At 39.1% G+C, this 24,411-nt stretch overlaps 1 protein-coding gene across 2 annotated transcripts in view; it reads right to left on the bottom strand.

The window, feature by feature from the left end:
- Positions 1–7,370: 7,370 nt before the first annotated feature.
- LOC134530918 (uncharacterized) overlaps positions 7,371–24,411 on the bottom strand; it is a 36,101-nt gene continuing 19,060 nt past the window's right edge. For both annotated transcript variants that reach the window (XR_010074893.1, XM_063366231.1), the window contains one exon: positions 7,371–7,561. Coding sequence is in view for 1 of the 2 variants with exons in the window: in XM_063366231.1 (XP_063222301.1) it covers positions 7,435–7,561 (127 nt within the window). In the remaining variant the exon portion in view is untranslated. The remainder of the gene's footprint in view (positions 7,562–24,411) is intronic.

The raw sequence follows: 24,411 nt of genomic DNA, 5'->3' as shown, positions 1-24,411 counted from the left end.
CTCGCAGGCAGCACCCCCAAGGTCAGCGGGGAGCAAACCCGACCCTTCAGGACATCCCTTAAGGTCACGTAGGATCCCTATTACATGAGCGATTATGTGTGTTCTACCCTAACCATGCTAGTATGCCACGACAAGCCGAGACCCAGGTGCAGTGTTAAGGCGTATTTACACCTGTGCAACATTTCGTGCGCCTCAGAGGCATTCGACTGTTGCGCGCAGTCGCAAGGAGGAGCATGCAACAATGTGAGGAGAGGCATGCCACAGATATGTGCGCACGGCCCCTCCCGCACAGAGGCAGGTAGGTGCAAGTGTCTCCCCATTTCAGACGTGGAGACACTTGCAACAGTCGTGCATCTTGTGTGGTTGTCCGATGTATAGCTTGGTTCAGAGTGATTTCGTTGCATGTGTTAAAAATGAAACAAATTTGAATTTGGCAGAGGATTACCATGCATTTCTGTGTTTGTGGATGTCTACGTGCGCCGATTACAAAGACAGGAAAAACCGTTGTGATGCTCTACAGAATCTAAAAGACAAATACGCAATGGCGACAACAAAAGCAGTTCTCAACAAAATAAAAAGCTTGCGGTCGTACTTTCGCCGAGTACACAATGAGTATTTGTCAAAGAAGAACAGTAGTGCCGGCACTGCAGATGTACCGAAACCGTCCTATTTTCTCTACGATTCATTTTTTTTCATTTTAGATGGATATGAGATAAGGCCTGGAATAGAAATGTTTGCGCTGGTAAGTAGGTAATTTTATTATGTGAATAATACACGAATATAAAGTTGAGTGCACATGTTAAAGTTTAACAATTATAAATTTGCAAACATATATAATGGAATAATGATTACAGAAATTGCTATTTGCAATAATATACAGTGTTGACGTTCATAACCATTATACATTGTTGAAGACCATAAACATAATGGTGTACAACTACTTAAAATAAGGTATTTTACTGAATCTGAGATAACTAAAAATCATTTGTGAACTCATAACTATATATATTACGTTTGTATTTCATTGTTTGTGTACACTTTTTATATGTACAAATTTTTTTTGGACATTTAAATGAACCAATCTTGCCACGAAACACGACTCTGATTACTAACGAAATATTTCGTGAAATTGTCTCGGGAAACTCGAGCATCAGCTCTCGCATGTCGAGGAATGGTTTTTATGTTTGTCAGTCCGGAAGTCGATCCAACATCAACTCTCCACCTACCTCGTACTACACTTCCGTGTGTTGTATTTTCACAATCCACATAGCCAGGCGGGCAGTATAGGTGTGAAGAGGTTGAACTTCTACGAAGAAAGTTGTATAAACACATACATGTGAGAAAATTCTCCACACACTAGCTAAAACTTTTAATCATTGTAGTTTAATATATATATTTTTTAAATGATTACAACTACAGTATTGGATGCATTTTGATATTAAATCCAATGATGTTATAAAACATTCAGAAATTTTTACAGTAATCATTCGTATACACAACAGTTGTAGTATTACCACACAGGGCTGTGGACTGACTAAGGAGCAACTGTACAGGAGCCATACACTTTATTTGCATAGTAGGTAGATATTACATATTTATAATTTTACATGGGCTACTCAAGGGACTATGTGGAAGTGTAAAAAGTAGTCTAAATAAAACAAGATGCAAGGCACTGCAGTTAAAAAAATTGTGAATTGTTCTTACAAACTACTTACCATAGAAATTAAACAAAAAAAATACATTTTTCTGTTCATTTTAGTATTATGCATGGAGTTGGTAATTGTAAGGAATCTGCATAGTGTAGTTGAAGTCGCTTTCTATATTCGCCATCAATATTCTTTGCCCAAAACATTGTGTAAATACCGCTCAATAATGGTTAGTATTTTTAAAAAGTTACTTTCACAAAAATGTTTTTAACTGTTTCACAATGCAAACACTAGGTAAACTTTAGCCCTTTGTTGCCTGATGGTACTTTCCAGTACTAGTAGTTTCACAGTTAATTTCTCTATAACTGATGGTTGAGAAATATTTTCCTGCCTGGTGGCACTTCAGAGTACTATGTTTTTGATGCAAATTTTCTATTGCTGTAGTTGATGGTCTTGTGAGAGGTATATCTATGGTAAGGTGCATATATTTTTTCAAATGTTTGAAATGCTATCCAAAATATTTTTTTTGGGTGAAATTGAGGGACCTGGTATTGTTCTAATGTCGTAAACCTGTGCACATATGTTTTCTTTAGTGACTCATGTCCAACTACTCACCAAATTACCAATAGTTACTTTGTGAGACACACATATGTGTTTGGTTCTTGCAAGTACCAACAGGCTATAGGTGTTCTGATTGTACAGGGACACATAACCTCATGGTTTGGACAGGTTATGTGTTATTGTTTTAGTTTTGGGTAGTCAATTTGTCACACATGTTGCTGAGTTTATTTTAAGTTGTTAAGATGTCTGAATTACCAATTAAACGTGTAAAAAAATTCACTTAAGAGCAAGTTTTGAAAATATTAGAAGATATTCCCCTGGACAATAGTGAAATTACTGACATTGAAGAATATGATGAAGAGGATGTTATTCTGAGTCCCTGTACAGAAACATTCGATGATGTTTTTGAAAGAGATCTTTCAGAAATCCATGGCGAAATAGCTTGTGAGCAGCCAGACAATGCTAGTAGGTTTTGAAGATGGTGAAGTGGAACCATCGCAAAGCAATGGACAAAAATAACTTGGAAATGAAAACAGAAGATGGAAGAAATGTGACCTTAGCACAACAGTTCCAGATTACAGACTTTTGTATGACATTTCTGAATCGAAATTTGGTCACTGTAAGTCAGCGACAGATATATTTTGTAAAATGTTTGCACCTGCAGTGGAAAACATAGTGTTTCAAAGTAATCTTTTAGCTACACAAAAGAACAAAACTCTAAATTTGAAGAACCATGAGGGTAAATATGTACAGTCGCGGTAGATGCCAAAAAAAATGCTAAAAATCCGAAAACACTTTTATTCTGTGCTCTTTCACTTCCTCTTTTCAAATCAACCGGCGGAGATAAGACATTCCAACTACTTTCGGAGATATCAAATTTTTTAATTTTCATCACAATACCTGCGTATTCATGCGGAAAAAAATGCTAACAATCCGAAAATACTTTTATTCTATGCTATTTCATTTCCTCTTTTCAAATCAACCGGCGGAGATAAGAAATTCCAAATACTTTATGAGATATCGAATTTTTTAATTTAGCAATACAATGCCCGTTTAACCCTTCGAACGTCGCCATTTTTTATTTTGACGTGTGTTAGTGAATGCGTAATAAATAAAATGGTCGATTAGGTCAGGTCAGTTACATTATAAATACTTTCAAACTAAGCGGACATTAAAAATAATGTGAATTTAATTTAATGGTTCTTTAGTTTTAAATTATTTATAATGTAACTGACCTGACCTAACAAAACCCGGACAAATGATGAACATTAACAACTCACGTAATTTTTTTTTACTTATTACTTGCGCAACAATATACAAATAAAAAAATAATACTTTAAAATTAGAAACGTTAAAAACTCACCTAAGTTGGAGGCGGGTACATTTCCTTTGCCACTATAAGGAAATGATGTAGTCTTTCACGGCAGAAGTTGACCGATTAATGAAACATCGTATTGAACAATAAATGAATAAATAATCAAGTATTGGTTCATTTGAATACTGACCAATCACGGAATAAATAATCACCTATTGGTTCATTTGAATACTGGCCAATCACGGAACAGTCACGTGACAAAATTGTCCAATAAGAAATATGATACTCGTAATCAAGAAACCTTATTATCTATGACAAGAAACAATGGTGATCGCCGCATACTACGCAGGTATTGTGATGAAAATTAAAAAATTCGATATCTCCTAAAGTATTTGGAATTTCTTACCTCCGCCGGTTGATTTGAAAAGAGGAAGTGAAAGAGCACAGAATAAAAGTATTTTCAGATTTTTAGCATTTTTTTTTGGCATCTACCGCGACTCTACATATGATGAAATTTAAAAATTTGATATCTCCTAAAGTATTTGGAATTTTTACCTCCGCCGGTTGATTTGAAAGGAGGAAGTGAAAGGGCACAGAATAAAAGTATTTTCAGATTTTTAGCATTTTTTTTGGCATCTACCGCGACTGTACATATTTACCACCATGAGCTTTTGGAATTTGTAGGAATTAATTTCTTTATGGGATACCACAAATTACCTTCATGGAGACGTTATTGGAGTACAAGTGAAGACCTTGAAATCCCTTTAGTGCGGAAAACAATGAGTCGGGACCGATTCGACTTCATTTTGAGTTGTTTACATGTGAATGACAACACACAAATACCTGAAAACAATTCTGACAAACTTTTCAAGATACGGCCTCTCATTTCCACTCTGAATTCTACTTTTCCAGAAGCATACAGTGGTAGGAGAGAACTAAGTGTCGATGAGTCAATGATATTATTCAAAGGCAGAAGTAGTCTGAAGCAATATAATCCAATGTAGCCTGTGAAGAGAGGTTACAAGTTGTGGTGCATATCAGATATGAAAGCGTATGTTCTAAATTTTGACATGTATCAGGGTAAAAATGAAGTGCTAGCAGAAGAATTTGCAGGGTATGGACTCGGGGAAAGGGTTGTTCTACAGCTTACTAAGGGATTTTGGCGTACGGACCGGAAAGTGTTTTTTGACAATTTCTTTACGTCCCTGCCATTTCTCGAAAGATTGAAAGAAGAGGGCACACTTGCTTGTGGGACTATTCGTTCAAACCGCAAAGGACTACCACAAAACTTTGGCGATGGTGGTAGTATGAAAAGAGGTGACTTTGATCATAGGGTTTCTTCAACAGACAGTACAGTCTTTCAGTGGAAGGATAATAAACTGGTAATGCTTGCATCAAATTTCCATGGGAACGAAGTAACAACTGTATCCAGAAAGCTGAAGGATGGATCACGTATTCCTGTGACTTGCCCTGTTCTGGTGGACGACTACAACAAGCATATGGGAGGAGTCGATCATGCTGATCGTCTTCACTCTGTTTATGGGTTGGGTCGTAGGTCTAAGAAGTGGTGGCACCGTCTTTTCTGGGGTATGCTGGAAATTCTGTTTGTGAACTCATATGTAGTATATTGCAGTTTATTTGAAAAAAACTACACTATTAGAGTTCAGACCAAGTGTTTCTCTTGGCCTGATGAACAAAATTGGTATGCCAACTGCAGGCAAAAGCCCACGAGAGAGAAACCCAACTAACAAGAACAGCACTACAAAGAGGAGAAAATCCGAGTATTCTGTGACAAAAGATGTTCGTCTTGGCAATCTTGGCAGCCACTTTGTAAAATTTGTTGAAAACCGCGGAAGGTGTGAAGTGTGTTCGAAAAACCAGATCCAGTCAAGGCCTTATTCTAAGTGCACTGCATGCATGCAGAGTATTCCTTTGTTGCAATGATAAAAAGGACTGTTTTTCTGTGTACCATGATGTGGCCTTTGATTGAATGTTCAATTTCCAAAAATCCTTTTTTTTAATCTATTTTATTGTATTTCTTATGGTACGGTACTAAGTGGATTTTTTTTTAAAGTATTAAGTTATATGCTCTATTTTACTTGTTATTAGATTATAAATTACATTGGTTTGTTTATAGTAGATATTTTTCATACTTGTATATGTTGGGTAAACAATACTTTTTAGTTACATAGTCCCTGTCGGTAATGAGGAGTACCACTTCATAAAAGTAATCATAGACATAATTGAAAAATTTGAAAAAATATGTGTTATTTGAAGACTTATTTATTACAAAAAACATAAAAACTTTCATTATTTTAGCTGTTTACTGCTGTCAGGCAACAAAGGGTTAGTCAATATTTTGGGCACCTAACCAATATGGTGGAACAATATAGCTGAAGAAAAAATGGCTTCACTCACTAACCATGTAATCATGCAGACATGACCACCCCCTGGCTCAATGGAAATTTTTCCCCTATGCAAGTGGCTGAATGCCAGAAAATGACCCTACTGATAAGTTTCCAGTAAATGCCTCATTTGTTTTGAGCTGGATAATGCCCCATTTGTCTTGAGCTTACACCCTTGGCTTTGCTGATAGGCACAAGCCATAAGAGCATAAGGGAAGCTTGAAGGGCCTTAACGACCATCACTTCCCTTATTCTCAGTTGCAATTGGACACGCATGACAGCGAGCAGTAACCAAGAGGGTCAAGATGGGTTGCTGTAGTTATCAGCACCTCGCTGTCAGATCTTGGAATGCAGCACAGTGTATGACGGTGGTAGATTGCAGCAGGTATGCAGACCTAAAGATATTGTATTCCCAGAACTTCTAAGTGCAGTTTACTAGAAGTCATTTAGGTGCCAATATACAGAAACTGTACCAGAGATTCATTTATGACAGCCTCCTAGAAGTGTTTTCTGCAGAGTAGTACTAACACTGCTGTATCTGCCTCATCACTGTGCAAGAGGCTGTGCAGTGCTGCAGTTGGGTACAAGTTGTCATGGTGTTTTTTTTTTCCTGAACATCTCCCCTCGCTTTGGGTTTAGCAAAACACCATTGAAAGTCCTAGGCATGAGACAGAAGAGATGAGATAAGAGAAATCCTTCTGAATGTCCAGGCTTTACTGTATTTTCGGTCAATCCCTATTCTGGCCCTGTAGTTCCAAATACTCTAATTGCACTTTTAGCAACTGGATTATGAAGGCAGTGTCTGGGCACCAGTAGAAGGCAGTGCTATGGCTGCTGTCATACTCACAGCCAAGGAGCCTCGAGGCCAGAAGCATGGTGGAAGGGTGAGTATGTGTGAGAGGATGAAACGCTTTCTTTCAGATGCATTCGGAGAGCTTCGGGAACGCTTCGTGCTTAACCCCCTTCTCAGGCCAAAGTGAGGTGACACAGCTACTGCACCAGTGCAGCAGGTTGCCAGCTTCCAGGTTCTGGCATGATTCTGCTTCCGGGCGAGGAAACCAACATCAGAGCCCTTTGACTCTGGCACAGGCAAGCAACAGGTTTATAAAGTAAAAAAAAATAGTACCTACTATGAGGGATACACTAATTAACTCACTTCACTCATTTATGCCAACATATTTGACAGTCACTCTTTTATATTCTATGAATGTTTGTTCTCTACCCTAACAGCAGCCAACTCTTATTAATAAATGACAAAAATTTGTCATTACCCGAAAAATGGAAATAACTGAGCTGTAGAGACTTAAATGTAATATGCCTATGGTATTGATTAGGTAATTTAGTAATGCTGAAGTGTACAAATGACTAGCTAATGTTAAGTCATATTGCTATTTATCATTTAAATTTTTTACACTGACAAATTTCATCAGACAGCAGACACAATAAAATTGGTTCTCAATTTATTTTAGTTTTTATAGAACAATGAATTTAAAAGATTTTTCTCCACTCAGTTATACTTGCTGCACATTTCAGTAAAAACAATATCAACAATTTTCTGAAGAATTCCTCCAAAGAACGAAGCTGGACACTTCGAAATTGCTTCTTGAAAGCAGGATGCACTGTTCTTCAGGTTACTGCAAGAGAAGGCATAGAAAATAAAATATGAAGCATTGCAACAAGTGTGTCAAATTTGACTGATTTGTGATACACAGCTATGGTGGAACCACACTAATATAAAACCTGAAAAGAACCATACTTTTTGCACTCTATCGCAGCACAAAACAAGTCATTCCCATGTTAATGAATGTCAATGTACCTATACATTAGTTATATTATTATGATTTTTAACAGTTGGTTGGCTGAAATTTAAATATTGATCACTAAACCATTATTCTTACTAAAACTATAAAACTACTCAATAAATATTTATATATCATTCGGCTTGCTCACTAATTAAGGTGAACTGTATAAAAAATTGTAACACATCAATGTAATGCCATATACTGCATGAATTAGCAGTGTGAAAGCAATACATAAGTAACGTATACACACATACTGATGCCAACCGAATCAGAATATTGAATCGATGAACAGTTGCGAGGATCATGCCATCAGAACCAAGATATTAACTTGGATACGTTATTATAGAACTTTTACTACATTATCAATTGGTAGACAAAACAATAACAAGCTTGTAGTGAAAGTAGACTCTTGCTTGCTGTAGGCCCCACAACAATGGGTGCCACTGAAACAGTTCTCTGTTTATGCTGCTACTCCTAGCTTGTGGTAGCCACTGTAATAAACCTCCTTGCTATTGTATTGATGTGTTCTCATGGGGTTCTTGGCGCCTACCCTCGTTGCAACAAATACCAGGACCGCTACTGCTGGATGGTCTGCCCAGACTGATAGTCCAGCGAGCACGTCACTGCCCTGGGTTACTGTATGGAGAGTAATTATAAAAAGGAAATTTAGTGGTGTTACGTGAATAGTGGAAATTTGCTTATAAATGAAATAATAATAATTAAAAAAACATATGATTTTAATGGTTCTTAAATATTGGTGCGAAGTTATGTTTAAAATGAGATTAATTGAGAAACAACCAAGGTGTCAAATCTAGGTGTCGGAAATGACGTCACTAGAACACGTTGAATATCCTGCCGGGTCTAGCTATCCGTAGTCGGAGGCTTGAGGCTCTCTTCACAGGACCTCCAGGTGGTCTGCTGCTACACTGGAACTCTGGATGCTGTAATGCTGTAATTAGCGAACTACAGAGGTGCTGAGGTCGCCGGGTATCAGCTGAAGACTCGACATCCCTCTCGTCCTGGAAAGTCTGGTCTAATTCTGGATTGGTCTCACCAATCTTCGTGGTCGAATCTCAGCTGGCGATGCCCCTCAGATGTCTGGAACCACTACGAGACGAAAACGGGACCGACGCGGAAGTTGGCACTCGAAGTCGCCGATACTCCCTATCTAGGATTTATTTAATCCAGATATAATTCTCTCAACTCGTAGAGAGGAGAATGCTAAGCAGGACACGATCGCGGATGACGCAAAATCTTCTATTTCTCGGGCGGCAACCAAGGCTTTGGTTCGCCCCAGCCCGAGAAACGTCTTCTTTCCGCAAGATGGCGATGGCGTCTCCCTTCTTCCTCCTAATATCTATTTACTCGCCGTCCCTAGCAACCAAGGAGCTATCGATATCAGTAAACAGAATAAGCAGCATAGTGAAATAAAAACGTGGATGTTGGAGTGTAAAAGAATCGAACTAAGACCAAATGAATAAAGTTTCCAAGGAATAATTCTTAGAAGACCCTGAAGTTGAAAGTATGTCGTCTATGGTAATAAGATGTGTCATATTTGTTAAGCCTTGGTTGTCCTCTTTACAATCAAAACAATTAAATACATAATATTCGCTCATGGAATATACAATTAATATCACAATCATAATAAAAATAATAATATATAACTGTAAACAGTTGTACTGGTTACAGTAGTCAACAGAATAAAATTTATGTAAAATATTAAGGTTAGGTGCATCTGCCTTGCATCGTACGTGTGTACTCCGTTTACTTGCCATATTTGAAGTAACGGCCATTTAAAGAACCTTAAATTTACATGTTCATGAATATAATATCTTACATAATACATTTACTATTTATAATACTATTACATCGTCCACCAGCACTTAAAATTCGGTTAGGAAAATTGAAAAGCCAAATTTAGCTCTTGCTGTATGAACACACATTATACATTTACAAAAAGAAAATAACAGTTTCTTACCTGTGGAAAGTTAATCCACCACAACTGCTGAATCTATTAGTGCAACCAAAAGCTGCACAAACTTTCACCATCACGTGTATTCAGCGAAAAATTAAAACGGTGCCATTCAAAACAATGTAAGTATTCACGTTTTTGACACCACTAGGTCTATACTTGTTTTTCAACATCGTCTGCTTGGTGCTTCATGTTTGATTCCAGGGGCCCGTTTCACGAATGTACAAATCTTGTTCGCAACAATTGTGTGTAACAAGTACTTATTACTACAAGTTGTCAGCAACAAGTGTTTCACGTATCTTTGGAAATCTTGTTGGTGACAAGACTTGTCCGTAAACCGTAACAATTCTTGTTACCAATAGGGATGCAAACGATACATTGATGTTTTGAAAACATCGATGTATCGTTCATGAAACATCGATGTTAGCATCGATGTTTTGAAAAGCGATACATCGCCGATGCATCGACGATAAAGGCCAAAAACATCGACATTGTTCATCATTAAAATTGCCCTAGTTTTTTATAATAATTTGGCTATCATTTCGTGAATATTTATTGAATATATAAAAAACATTATGATACAACATTTAGTTTTTAAGATACAATTTTTTTAACTGTCTATACTTACTATAAAAACCTACATTTTTAAGTAAGTATCACAAATGTTGTAAATACTGAACTATTTGGTTGATTTCAGTATCAATTTTTTTCCAGTACTTAAGATGTGTAAAACCATTTTGAAAAAATAAATACCGTTAAAAAAATTTGTTTGAACAAGAATTTTCTTTTAAATTTATACAAATATAGGGAAAAAGCAGCGAGACTTTATGGACAATTTCATAGCTTGTTGTACATACAAGCTATTGGTATCTACCGATACGGTCTCGCTAGCTCTAATGAGAAAATTAATGTAACATTTTAAACCTGCACATACACTTCATGCTTTTTCCCTATTTTTTTTCAATTAAAAATAAATTGTGTAAAAAAATAGTTATTTTTAAAATGATTTTAGACTTCTTAAAATACTGGGAAAAAAATGATAAGGATACCAACCAAAATGGTTTAGCATTTACAACATGTATTTAAACTTAAAAATGTAAGTTTTATAAGTATCGAAAATTAAAAAACAAAGTTTCTTGAAAACTAGATGATGTATCGCAATGGTTTTTGGATAGATAGATCTCTCATGATCTTTACTATTTACAATATATTCATGAAATAACTAAAAACATAAAAAAACAAGGCTGTCCGGGCACACACACGGTGCGCAGAGCTTCAGGAAAAACGTGATATGAAAACTACTCAAGATATCCGAGTGGGGTCTGTTTACGAAAAGCATTTGAGTGTTCGCTGAATGCCGAAAGGTACTTTTGAATTCGGATTAAGCAGAGGTGCCCACCCCCCCCAAACACCATGACTCACCCCCCTAACCCACTAACTTAATGATGCCCCCCCCCCCCCCCTTCGGAATTTTTTGTGCCATTTTCTCAATGATTTTATAATATTATACTTTTTTAGTATTATATTTTGTCACATTTTGCATTAATTAAAACTAATTTTCTAATAACTTTGGTCATATGCGTGTGTGCACTTATTGTCGAAGCGGGGATAGGGACCATCCTGAACCGACAGATGCCAAACTGCTTTTGTTGAGGAAAGTGCGGGGTTGCCAATTTGATATACAAGATCCCTTCAATTATCAAAGCACCAGAAACGTATTTTCACATTAGAAGCTATAAGTATGTAAATGAGATATATATTTTCTCGTCTTTTGACAACCGCCCCCCCCCCCCCCCCCTGAAATTTTAATGACGCAGTCTGCGTCGTTACCCCCCCCTTGTGGGCACCCCTGGGTTAAGTTTTTAAACTGTGTTTTTAGTAGAGTGAAAATGGCTAAAAGGCGTGTTTTCGGAGTAATTTTTAGGCATAAAACAACCGATACAGAATCTTGAAACCACTTAAGGGCAGTGCAGTGCACCTTTATCTTCATTTCTCCGCTATATAATGTTACGGTCACCGCTCAACTTTCACAGCTATCTTGTGACGACGAGAAGACTGCGCGCCAGTCCAGAGGAGACACCGCGCTAGAAGCACCAGCGAGCGTCGCGTTTATCATCCCGCCTCACTAACACACATAAACCCCGAACAGATGGCCAGTTTTACATACATTTAAATTACGGACATGCCCTTTTAATGTTTACCTTTATTTCTGCCAAAGTTGTGAAGTTGTAGTCATTTAAATTTTTACACAACTCTTTGAAGTTTAATGAGAGCTGGTCAAGTAGTTCATGCGGATTTTAAAGTTTTTGGTAGCAGACTTTGCTTTTAATACATGTTTTTGTTCTGCATGAGACACGACTGTAAATGGGTTGTGGATATTGTGGTCAGGAACCTGTAGTAGGTATGGTTTTAGGCTACATACTATAGTTTAAATCATTTTGGCATGTTTTTCCTGATATTTAAAAACATCGGTTAAAACATCGATGTATCGGTTGTCAGAACGATGATTTTTTGACATCGATGCTTTTTCGCTTGAACATCGATGTTCGTGATATCGATGTTTTTAAGAGCGATTTTGCATCCCTAGTTACCAACTAGACTTGTCCGCAACAAGTGTTGTCGGTAACAAGTTTAAACATAACCTATAGTCAGAAGTACATTCGCATCATAAAAATGTCTAAAAATTTTGCAGTCACTAATAAGATTCTTATCCTACAAGAAATTAGAGATAAGAAGGAGACACTGTTTGGACCATTTTCTTGTACCTTAACAAAGGAAATGAAAACATCATGCTGGAAAGAAATTCATACTCAATGTGGCAGTTTGGGGTTTGTTGCAGGCGTGGCAGCTGATAAAGAATGGACTTACACTCGTGATGTATTGTGGCAGAACCTAAAGAAATCAACAATGTTATGTTTGTATATTTATTTGTGTAGTATTTACATAAAATTACAGACTCAGAATTATAATAAGCCCTCTAATTGTCTTACTTTGGCATACAAGTTGAAGTCCCAGCTAAGTGACCCAAATTCTGAAAACATTAAAATGATAATTGAATTAAATTCAGTCAAAGTTTTCCTCTTGATCATTTCCAGTTATTATTAATTGTCTTATTTTGTGTAACCTTCAAACTAAAATTTTACTATGTTTTAAACTAAAGATATAAGATGTTTCGAAACTAACCACTTGTTAAAATGGTAAAATGCTAAAATGCTTTAAGTATCGCAACGCCCTATTAGAGAATGATAGAAAAAATGTGTCAGGAAGTAAAAAAAAATTTTGCGACTTTTTTTCCTTACAAACTACATTTGTGTAACTATGTAAACTATCAGTGTTACATAAAAAACAATGATTGACTATACCAGGATAAATAATTAGTTTTTATCATGTTTGTTAATAGAATATTTGCCAGTCAGAATTTTATTCAGATTCAGTTGACTGTGACACAGAAACATATCTACATGCTGCCCCTCTCAACATCTTAAGTTAGTGCTACCACCATGACACATATCTCAGCCGATCAAAGGTACACTTTTTCATTTTGCAGAGGTGGGTGCCTCTTGTTTCCTCAATGAGTCGAGCCCACTTCCTGCCATCAAGGAAAAAGCCTCCCCTAGGCTGTTGCAGCAGAACCTCAGAGCATGGCAAAACATTCCCAGCCACGCCTGGCTGTGAAAAAATCTCTCAGCAATAACAGGGTTGCTGTGCCATTGTTAAACCGGCTAACAGCAAGTTACCTGTGCTACATTAACAATTTTTAGAGTCTGTAGCCAAGTGTAATTGTCACTTACTGGAAGCGGCACCACAACATTGTGAAGTGTTCATTTGAATGGATGGTCATTTTCTGTTCCCACACCATTATTTACTCTGTTAAAATTATAACATAAAATAATTTATGCAGTTATCATTAAAAATAATAAATTTATGGATTTTTAAATACTTTGTGGAGGAACCTTCTAGTAGTTTTAGTTTGTAATCAATAGGCCCCACTAGGAGTGCCAAATAAATATGTGCGGCTACTTTCGTGCTGCTTAGTAGGCTCCACACACACACTAAAACGTTGGGCTGAATAAAACTGTGTAATAAATTAGATTTCTTAATTATGTGACTCTTCACTGGTAATGTTGATATAAGGTAAGTCACAGTTAGGTGTTACTTGATTGATTTGGAACATACATAAATATACACTGGAGTAGGTGAAATTACAAATGACACAACACAACACTTTGAATATTATATATAGAATTATTTTATTCCCAATGTAAAACTATTTAAAAATTTCAATCTTATTAATATATTTAATTATTATTCATATCCAAAACAACAACCTAACTTAACGGTGACATCATAGTAATTCAATAAAAGTTCAATTACCAGGAGTTATGTTGCGCACATTTAAATATTTTCAAAAGTCTTAATTCGGGTTCGTTGACACTACACAGTTTTTAATTAATGTTTTTAGGGAACTTAAATCAAATTACCTCGGCTAGATAGGTTCAAAAAGTTCATCGGCAGAGCTCAGAGCCTCTCTCTATACTACCACTGAGTCTGTTAATTAAATGTGTAAATTCGTAAAATTTATGTCCAAGTATTATTTAAATCCTCTATAAAGTCAATTTAAATCATAAAATCAATGTTTATAATAAATTTCGGCGACGATGTGACGTAAAAACGGGAGTTTCGTGATTCGTGCATAAGATTAGGGCACAAAAATCTGGGCACTTTTGTTACTCACGTTATTCACTCCTATAATATTTATCTTTTTAGATAAATCCTATTTAAATGTTCTGAACTCCCTAATGTTCATAATTATCATCCACTATCCGGGATGCCTGATGCTAGATAGCTAATTTTCAGGATTTAAAATCGCCGACATCACGAAGTTGCCGCTCATTCAGCTGGCCATTGTAGAACTCTCTTTCTTACTAGTTTCCTCAAAATAACCAGTAAGACTCACTTTTAAATGGTGGCCCGTGATTGGCCAAAAGGACCGTTTCAGTCTCCTAATTTCTTACCGAAAACGTAAACTCCGAACGCAACAATTGCGCGGATAACAAAATTTCACTTAAAATTTAAATACATAAATATTAAAACAGTAATTTACATAATAAAATTACGGCGTTAATTTTACCGTTTACAGTTTTCAAGTCCATTAGTCCTTAGAGGGGTATCAACAATACCTCGTTCAAATAGTCCGGTAAAAATCCAAAGAATCACTTTTCCATAGACATACATAATCAAATATTGCCGTTTCTGAAAATAAATAATATTATACATAGAGCAAACAAAAATAAAATAAATCGTAAATAATAATAAATAATTAAACTGTCAAAACAAACATGTTGCAGTACAGATTTTGCCGCCCTTGTCAATTACATTGAACAGTGCTCTTTGACCTGTTCAAAACGGTGCAATGTGATTGGCACTTCCCTTTCTCCGTCGCACAATACACAACACTCTTCGTTGCCTAGCAACGCGCGCACCAAACGACAAACAAAAAAAACAACTTGAGAGAGACTACCTCTCCTCCTCGATTCGTTTTTTACCGTTGCGCAACTGAAAATCGCGCCTTTTTAAACACTTTTCATCGGGTCGTCGCTGCTAACAGACCTGCGCGAAGAAGTTCACGGATTTTGCAGTGCAAAATCTTCGAAGGCTGGAACTGCTGCTGCTCTCCGACCGCTTCTGCCTTGAGCCGCTCCTGTTGAGAAGGACTCGGGAGGACTTACTTACTGTGAGTATGATTCACTAAAGGGATTCGAAGGGGTGCAATGTACACGTGAGTCAACAATAGGACGTTCTCCAGGTCACGTCACGGCAGTGGGTCAACGTCCACCTGCGGTGATGACTGCATCCTTGCTGCGACTCCTCCTTCCTGCAGCGGACAGCGGCGTCGAGACGGCGCCTGTCCTCAAAACGACCAACAAACCTGGCCTGGTTCACCACGCGTCGACGGGGTCTGGCGTGGGGCGATGATGCTGTACCAGTCAGCACGGCATCTGGCACTGCAGCTGACGTCATCAACTGCTGATGTGGCAGCATCCAGCCGCCCTGCCTCACGACTACGCGCGAGACGGCGTCGTGGCGTTTGCGGTGCTGATTGCGTGGGGCGAGGTCACCACTTCCCACAAGGAAGCACTCGTCTATTCCCATCACTGTTAGGTACACAATCGTTGCGAACCGCACTATGTCTAGCTCACTCTGGTGTAACCTTCGCACCTGACTTAAGTATAGGTGTCCGGGTCTTAACCGAATAACTTAATCACTATGTGCGTACTTGTACTCTTGCAAATACAAGTGTCTGCAGGCAATACAACTTGTGTACTTGTCGCGGAACACTATGACGTCACCGTTAAAACAAAAATATCTTAAATTAACCTTAAAATTCCTAGCTTAACATATAACATTCACATTATTAACATCATTGTTAGAAAAAAAAAAAAAATACAATTAATTATTAAATCTCAATTCTTGCATAACAATGCATGGTTATCAATAAACAATAAATTCAATATTAGGATTTTGCTTGCTACTAACATATCACATTGTTAGTTCGTACTTGATTAATATGCATCACAGTGCATTTGCTTGTTTGTGTTCTCATTTCATGAGATTTCATACATTTCACCAAACATATCATTATAGCATATCATTATTGAATATCAAACATCACATGTTTTGCTTTTCATTATAACATATTGATAGCTAACATAATTTATATTCATTACTCAATGTTTGTAACTCACATGTTTACATTTCATTATTAAAAATATTTGCATTTAACTATAGCATATTTGGCTTGCAATTTACATTTGCATTTTAAAACACTTGTTAACATTTTCATCAAAGAATATATATCATATCATGTACCGATTAACAATTAATAGTTCATTGTTATGTTTACATAGTACATACTAGCAATTGATCATAAAACATATCATTTACATATAACTATATATATAATAACATTTACACATCATAACATTTACATTTCATTATGTTTACAGGTTGTACAATCAAAATTTCATAGTGTTTTTTTACACATTGTTTACATTATCATCTCACTATACAGAGAAGTCGTTGGTTTACACAATTATCAACTTAGTGATTTTTTCAATTTCAGTCTGCTGTGCTCAACTCAACAGCTGTAGAGGCTTTATCTTCCTCTTCTCATCTTTTATTAATGTTGTTTTCATCCCGTAGCGGTCTCGCTGGGTTGAATAAGTGTTCACATTTCATCTCATCTTGGTTACTATCAGTAACATGAGTCTTGTAATCTACTGAGGTTCCTGACTTCAGTGTAGCTAAGGTTCCTTTACCAATCAGCTGTTTCACAAACATGCTGTATCAGGATAGCTTTCAACACATGGTATCACATGTTCAATATTTTTTTCATTTCTTTTTAAGAAAATTTTCTTGCTTTTTCAATTTTAAAACTTCTGTTAGGCGAAGTTGCTTGTGGACACTTGTTTGCCGGAGCACCTTCACTTCTCGCGACAAAGGGCTTAGATCCTGAGTTTTTCAGATCCACATGCTTCGCTATTCTTCACATCATTCGAAGAATACTACTCAAGCAACTATGACAGTGCTGCGAGTGAATAGTGTTGAGACGACGTAATTTTCTTGTATAGGGGCTCCTCCCAATAAATCCTTAAAAATCATCGATTTCAAATTTCAGTGTTTTCATTTCATAGAACATCAGTACCTTGACATCCAAAGTTTAATAAACTAAATGTTTCAGCTAAATCTGATTGGATTTGTATGCGAAATGAGTGCATACTTTTCTAATCTGCATTCTGGGTAGAATGCAATCCTAAAGATCATTCTTTTCCATAAATTCATCCCAGAAATGGTAAAAAAAATAGTGAAGTTTTAAAATTTTAGTGAGTTCTTCTATAAATATTAGAAAATTTAGTGATTTTCTATTTTCATCATCAACATAACTACGCCTATTGGATAACTCAGCATCATCAATAAATCAAGGTAACCTGCATTATATTATTCTGCTTGTAGTTGCGAAGTGTTATGTGCTTTTAGAGATGCTTTGCATGCCAGTGTTTACATATGTTTACACAGCAGGATGGGGTATCATACCACATAGTTACATCGACACTAAATAAGCTTAATTTCTTCTCGTTTGTTAGTACACAGTACATACAGCTTCACATAGGTATAGGCTAGTCTAATGTTAAAATATATGTCTTAGTGACATTTGAGTTCATACTCATACGAGGGATTGTGCAAGCCAACTGATACATAAATACAATACACATTGTTCACTGGTAGCTTCACAGGCTACAATAACATCTGTATGGGTGGCATTTCACTTCACCTCAAATACAGCAATATAGCGGGAATTACACTTCCGCATAACCACAGGGTAAATATCTGCATAGGTGGCATTTCACTTCACCTTTACGCAGAAACAAGCGGGAATTACACCTCCGCTTAACATTACAATTTACAGTGGCTGCATTACGCCTCACATGGCGTACTAGATCACATAATCACAGTGACATACACTTACTCCTCTGTACAGTTCAGATCCTTGGTCTGAAACTTACACATAGACTGCTCTCAGCTGTTTATGGTACTATACCTTGTACCATCACGAGGCATTCACAGCTTAGGTCGGTACTGCTTACATAGTAGTAGGGCTCTTGTATTCCCTTAGCTGCGTTATATTATAACGGCCTACTGGTCGGCCTGTTGCTGGCTCTGCTAGTGCATAGCAATTCTCTTGTACTATGTCTGTGATGACATAAGGACCTTCAAATAACAAAAACAATTTCTTGGTTACATGTTCCCAGGCCTTGCTTACTGGAGTTGTTTTCTTCAGTACCTGGTCTCCAATTTTAAATTTTGCCAATTTTGATGCTGGTTTCCTCCTGCGTCTGATGTCAGCTTCTGCTGTCAACTTCCTCTTCACTAGAGCTTCTACCTCTTCTCCTGTAGGTAGTTTTTCTTCATTAGGGGTTTGTTCACATCGGGGTAAATACTTCGGGTTGATCGCCGCCGATCTATTCAGGCTCATGGCTTCTCCAGGGGTAACTCCAATAGACCCATGTACAGTATGGTTAATAATGCACTCTACATATGGCAACTTATCTCGCCATGATTGCTGCGAGTTATGGCATAGCGTACGTAACAGACTCCCTATTGACTTCATGAGTCTCTCCACAGGGTTACTTTGTGGATGTCGTACACTGATAGTTGTAGGTATTGCACCTAATTTCCTGACTCCTGTTTGCCACAAATCACTGGTAAACTGGGTACCTCTGTCTGACAATACCACTTTAGGTAAACCAATTTCTTCAACGAAAGTTTTTAATTTTTGCATAACTGCTTTTGCAGTTTGGTTCACAATTGCATATAATTTTGTGAATTTTGTGAAAACATCTTGCATCACAAAAACATACTTAACACCTCCCTTTGACTGGGGTAGGGGGCCAAATAAATCAACTGATAATAATTCCAATGGTGCTGTTGGAATGATTGGCTGCAATTCTCCATGCAGGTGTTGTCCAGGTGGTTTCACCTTCTGACATAGGTCACAGGCACTCGTGACCTTACTTACATAGCGTGACATGTTAGGCCAATACACTTGCCTCTTTAATGCTTCAATGAGCTTCTTGCTCCCTACATGTCCCAAGGCTACATGTAGTTCCCAGGTGATTGGTTGCATCAAATCAGCTGGTATCACTGGTTTCCAGTGATCTTCGAAAATGCCTCTCTTCCTTGACTGGGCAAACAAAACATTTTCTGCTGACAAGCAGAAATGTTGGTGAATTTTATTGTCAGCTGACTGCTTCTGCAGCTGGTTGATAGTGTTTTTGCAGTACTCATCTGCCTGTTGTTTACATTTTATATCCTTCAGGATATCTCGGAGTTTAGGGTTGGTTTTGAATATCTCTGTGGATACTGGTGCCACTAAAAATTCCTTCTGTCGTTTTGATGTAGATGGTGAACTTTCTTGTAGTTCATGCAGGCGACTTAGGTAATCTGCAGTGGTGTTGGCAGATCCCTTGATATGATGTATATGAATATCATATTCCTGCAGTAGCAAAAACCATCTCGTAAGGCGGCTACCAAATAACTTGCCTGCCTTAAGGCATGTTAACGCCTGGTGATCTGTTAACAATTTCACTGTTTCTCCAAGTAGCAGATCCCTGTACTTCTGGAGTGCCCATATAATGGCCAGAGCCTCTCGCTCTGTAACAGTGTAATTTCTCTCTGCTTTGTTGAGAGTACGACTAGCCATTGCTACAGTCTTTTCAACTCCATTTTCCTCCTGTGCAAGCTTACATCCTAGGGCTGTGTCAGAGGCATCTGTGTATAACAGAAATTCCTTCCCTTGGGTTGGATGGTAGATGACGTGTTCAGTCAGGAACAAGTTTTTCAGGCTGAGGAAGGCTTGCTCGTGCTCTTCACTCCACATCCATGCCTGCCCTTTCTTCAATAGGCTGAACAGCGGAACTGCACACTGTGCAACTTGGTTGGAGTATATCCTGTAAAACCCAATTATTCCAAGAAACGCTCTCAGCTGTTTCACGTTCCTCGGTGTAGGAAATTCCTGAATGTTCTGCAGCTTGTCTGGGGCTGTCTTAATGCCTTCAGGTGTGAGGATGTGACCTAGAAAGGGTAATTCCTCTCTGCAGAAAACAGATTTTCTAATTTTCACAGTCATGCCTGCCTCTTGCAGTTTGTGCAGTACAGTGGCAACATGCTGCATGTGCTCTTCAAAACTTGATGATGTTATCAATATGTCGTCGACATATGCCCTTGCAAATCCCTGACACTCGGGTCCTAAGGTTGCGTCTAGACATCTCGTAAAGTCAGCCACTGCGTTACACAGTCCAAATGGCATAACTGTAAATACATACTGTTGATTCCTGAAGAGAAATGATGTATATTGGCAGGAATTAGGTTCTAATGGTATCTGCCAATAGCCTGACGACAGATCCATGGTTGTGAGATACTTCACACCTTGATACAATCTTAAAATTTCTGCCGTTTGTATAGGACTTTCCCTGTCCTTGACTGTAATTTTGTTGAGCTCCCTAGCGTCGAGACACAGTCTTACTGTCCCGTCTCGTTTACTCACACAAACAATGGGGTTAGCATAGGGGCTTGCTTCTCTCCTGATTACATTCCAATCAATCATAAGTTGTAGGTAGGCTGTGGCTTCCTGAACGTACTTCACCGGAATGGGATAGCATTTGCGGTGGTACGGTGCCTCCTCATTTATCTTAATTTTAGCTTGGTAGAATCTGTTTCTGCCTGGCTTGTCAGAGAATACTGACTGAAAATTGGCCAGTACACCAAACAGTTGTTGCAGCTGACTGGGTGATACACTCTTCACCTCCTGTAGTGACTGTCTTATGTCTTCAAGTGATGCCTGAAGTTGCTCACTTGCTTGTGCATTGTATATGTGCCTGTGCATAGGTTCACTGTACAATATTCCTACAAAATTTTCTCTCACATGCCACTTGCCTGTGAGTGTGACTGGGGTTTCACAGTCATTTGAATGAATTTCACATAGTTTAAAATCTATCACTACACCAAATTGTGATAGAAAGTCGGTGCCTATTATTAGCGGTTTTGCTAGGCCTTTCACAACTAGTGCAGTCATGTCTTTTGGTCTGCCTAGGCCGTGTACTGTTATCAGTACCTGTCTGTTTACAATAGGGCTTGCCCTTGATGTCACTCCAATTATTTTGAGTGCTGGTACTGGTATCTTGGGTAGTATTATAACTTGGTGCTCGAGGTAGTTCACCAACTCCTCACTGATACACGTGACTTCAGCGCCACTGTCAATTAATGCATCCACATTGCATTCTTCAATTTTTAATGTCACATGTGGACAAACTGTACAAACTTGATGAACCCTATTTTCATCATTTTCATTATATAGAAAGTCCCTTTCACTTTCTCTTAGCATAACAGTGCATATAAATTTATCGTAGCTGATGCAGCCGTAAATTGGAGTTTTGTCGTTTTGTACCCCTGAGCCTGAATAGTGGGTTTCTGTTCGGGGCGATCCAACTGAAACCCGTTCTAGTTTAACGTGCCCTGGTTGGCACGTCCACCTGGAACACGTTGTTGTTGTTCGTTGTGGTTCCAATTACTTGGTCCTGCGACGCTGGACACTGCAGCCTTGAACTCGGCTGCTACCGGGTTCACTTCCCCTCTCTGGTAGTATGCAGCTTGATGTCCTGGATGCTGCGCCTGGAATGGTGGCGGAAACGTTGCGTTCTGGTAGCGTTTGTTTCCAGAGAACTGGCTATTCTGGGCATTGCCGCCATGATTCTCTGTCGTCTGGGGGGAATAATGGTGAGGTGGCATTCGGGTTTCTTCGTGCCGGCCCTGGTATCGAGGTTCTTCCATCTTGCGGTACTTCCTCGCGTACTCTCTCTCGTCTTCAGACGAGGATCTTGGGCGTCGGTCACGGGACTCCCTGGGAGGCCGTACTTCAGGCGAGTAGGAGCGGCGGCGGTTGTCGTTGCGGTCGTCCTTCCTCTTGCGCTGGTACATCTCTTCGTCGCTATGATAGTTCCTCGTATTTGACCACCAGGTCTTCCTCTTGTTGTAGGGGCCTTTGCGTTGGCTCGCAGCATAACGGCCATACGAGCTTTGCTCCCTGCCCTTGGGTTGCCACGTCATAGTGTGGACAGCTGCCTGACGGTTGTCCCTTGGCTTGTTGTCCCTGTTTTGCCAGTAGTTATTCAGGGGTGGCTGGCGGTTTTGCTGAGGCACCCTCTCGTGGTCCTCCTTAGGTGCTGGCGTCCTGTCCATTTTCTCCAGCTTGTCGTAGTTCAGGAGCCTCTCTCTGAACTCTGTGACGTCTCGGTAAGTCAGGCCGGACAACTGCTTTTGGTAGCGCAGCGGCAACTGAGTGAGTATTGCCGCTACGAACTCCTCGTCCGTCATGGGCAAGTCGAGGTATCTAGTTTTCTCAAACATTGTTGAGAGGTGGGCCTCCAGCGTTGTGCCCTTCCTGGGGTCATACCTCTCAGTATGGAGCTGGGCACGCAGATTGCTCTGAATCCGCAGACTCCAATACTGCTGGCGGAACATGGCCTGGAAGTGATTGTAGCTACTGGTGGTTGCACTCAGCATTTCCCACCAGTAGAAAGCCTGCCCTTTCAAAGCACTGTTGAGGCACTTTAGTACCTCAGTCTCGCTGAGATTGAACGTGGCCGCATATTCCTCAAAACGTTTCAGGAACCGTATAGGGTTCTCAGTAACCCTTCCTGAAAACGTGGGCATGGCCTCTGCCCAATGCTTGGCCGGGTGGTGGATCAGAGTGGCAGGGTCCATACTCGACGTGTTCACAAACGTCCTGCTACCTGGTCGGTGAGTGATGGGGGTCACGTGTGGCTGTTCCTGGGGCTGGTGCTCAGTGTAGCACTCGGTGCCGCCCTGTCGTTTGCTTGTGGTAGGCAGTGTGGGAACAGTGGGTCCATGGCACTCGCTTGCCTGGGCCTGGCCTATACTACCAGCTGATGCAGCTGTAGGACTTGGTTGAACAGACAGATTTTCAAACCTGTCCCTCAGCGTAGCTGTGGCCACCTCAATATCGCTGAGCCTGCTCTCCAGGTGTTGGATGTGCTCACGCACCTCTTCCCTGGCGTTGGCCTGCCCTCGGTGCTCGTTGGCCATCATGTTCCTCAGGGACGTGACGTGGGATTCCAACCCATCTACCCTGCAGTTGTACTGGGAGACCTGTTCGGCTATCTGTTGGATCTCCTCGTGTTGTTGTGCGAGTCTAACCTCGATGCTATGCTCGAGATTCCTGATGCTGTCACTGGTTTGATCTAACTTAGCAGTAAGATTAGTATTGTTACGTTCCAGCTCAGTCTTCAATTCAGCAGTAAGATTGGTGTTGTTTTGTTTCATTTCTGCATTGTTTTGCAGCAGAATCTTCATCAGTGACTCTAGTGTCACTGGTGGTGTTGTAGGATTACTGTCCTGGGGTGTAGCTGTGTGGATGACAGTGTCATTCACGTTTGCCTGCTCTATGATTAGGGGAGATGTGGGCCGCCCTAACCTCTCCTCACAGGTGACTACAGGCGAATTCCCTGCAGATGATGAAGGATTCGACTCACTGCTTGAGGTTTGTGCAGTAGCATACTCCTCACCTACACTTCGTGATCTTTCTCTAAGAAAGTATTTGTTTTGTTCGTCTGCCATAATAGTGTGCAATGAAACAATTGACCAGATAATATTTTACACAAATAGTGCACTTGCACTCAGTACTTGGCTGGTACAGAATTTACACACAAAAATGTTGAGGTGTCCCTTAACCTCAAAATCGGCCCCACCGTATGGGCTCCAAATTAGTCTGTGGGGGAACTTCCTTACTACTCAGGCCCCACTAGGGTAGCCAAATTAGTATGTGGAGGAACCTTCTAGTAGTTTTAGTTTGTAATCAATAGGCCCCACTAGGAGTGCCAAATAAATATGTGCGGCTACTTTCGTGCTGCTTAGTAGGCTCCACACACACACTAAAACGTTGGGCTGAATAAAACTGTGTAATAAATTAGATTTCTTAATTATGTGACTCTTCACTGGTAATGTTGATATAAGGTAAGTCACAGTTAGGGGTTACTTGATTGATTTGGAACATACATAAATATACACTGGAGTAGGTGAAATTACAAATGACACAACACAACACTTTGAATATTATATATAGAATTATTTTATT

Source organism: Bacillus rossius, chromosome 3 (assembly GCF_032445375.1).
Source record: "Bacillus rossius redtenbacheri isolate Brsri chromosome 3, Brsri_v3, whole genome shotgun sequence".
Taxonomy (NCBI): Eukaryota; Metazoa; Arthropoda; class Insecta; order Phasmatodea; family Bacillidae; genus Bacillus; species Bacillus rossius.
This window is presented reverse-complemented; position numbering and strand designations above follow the sequence as displayed.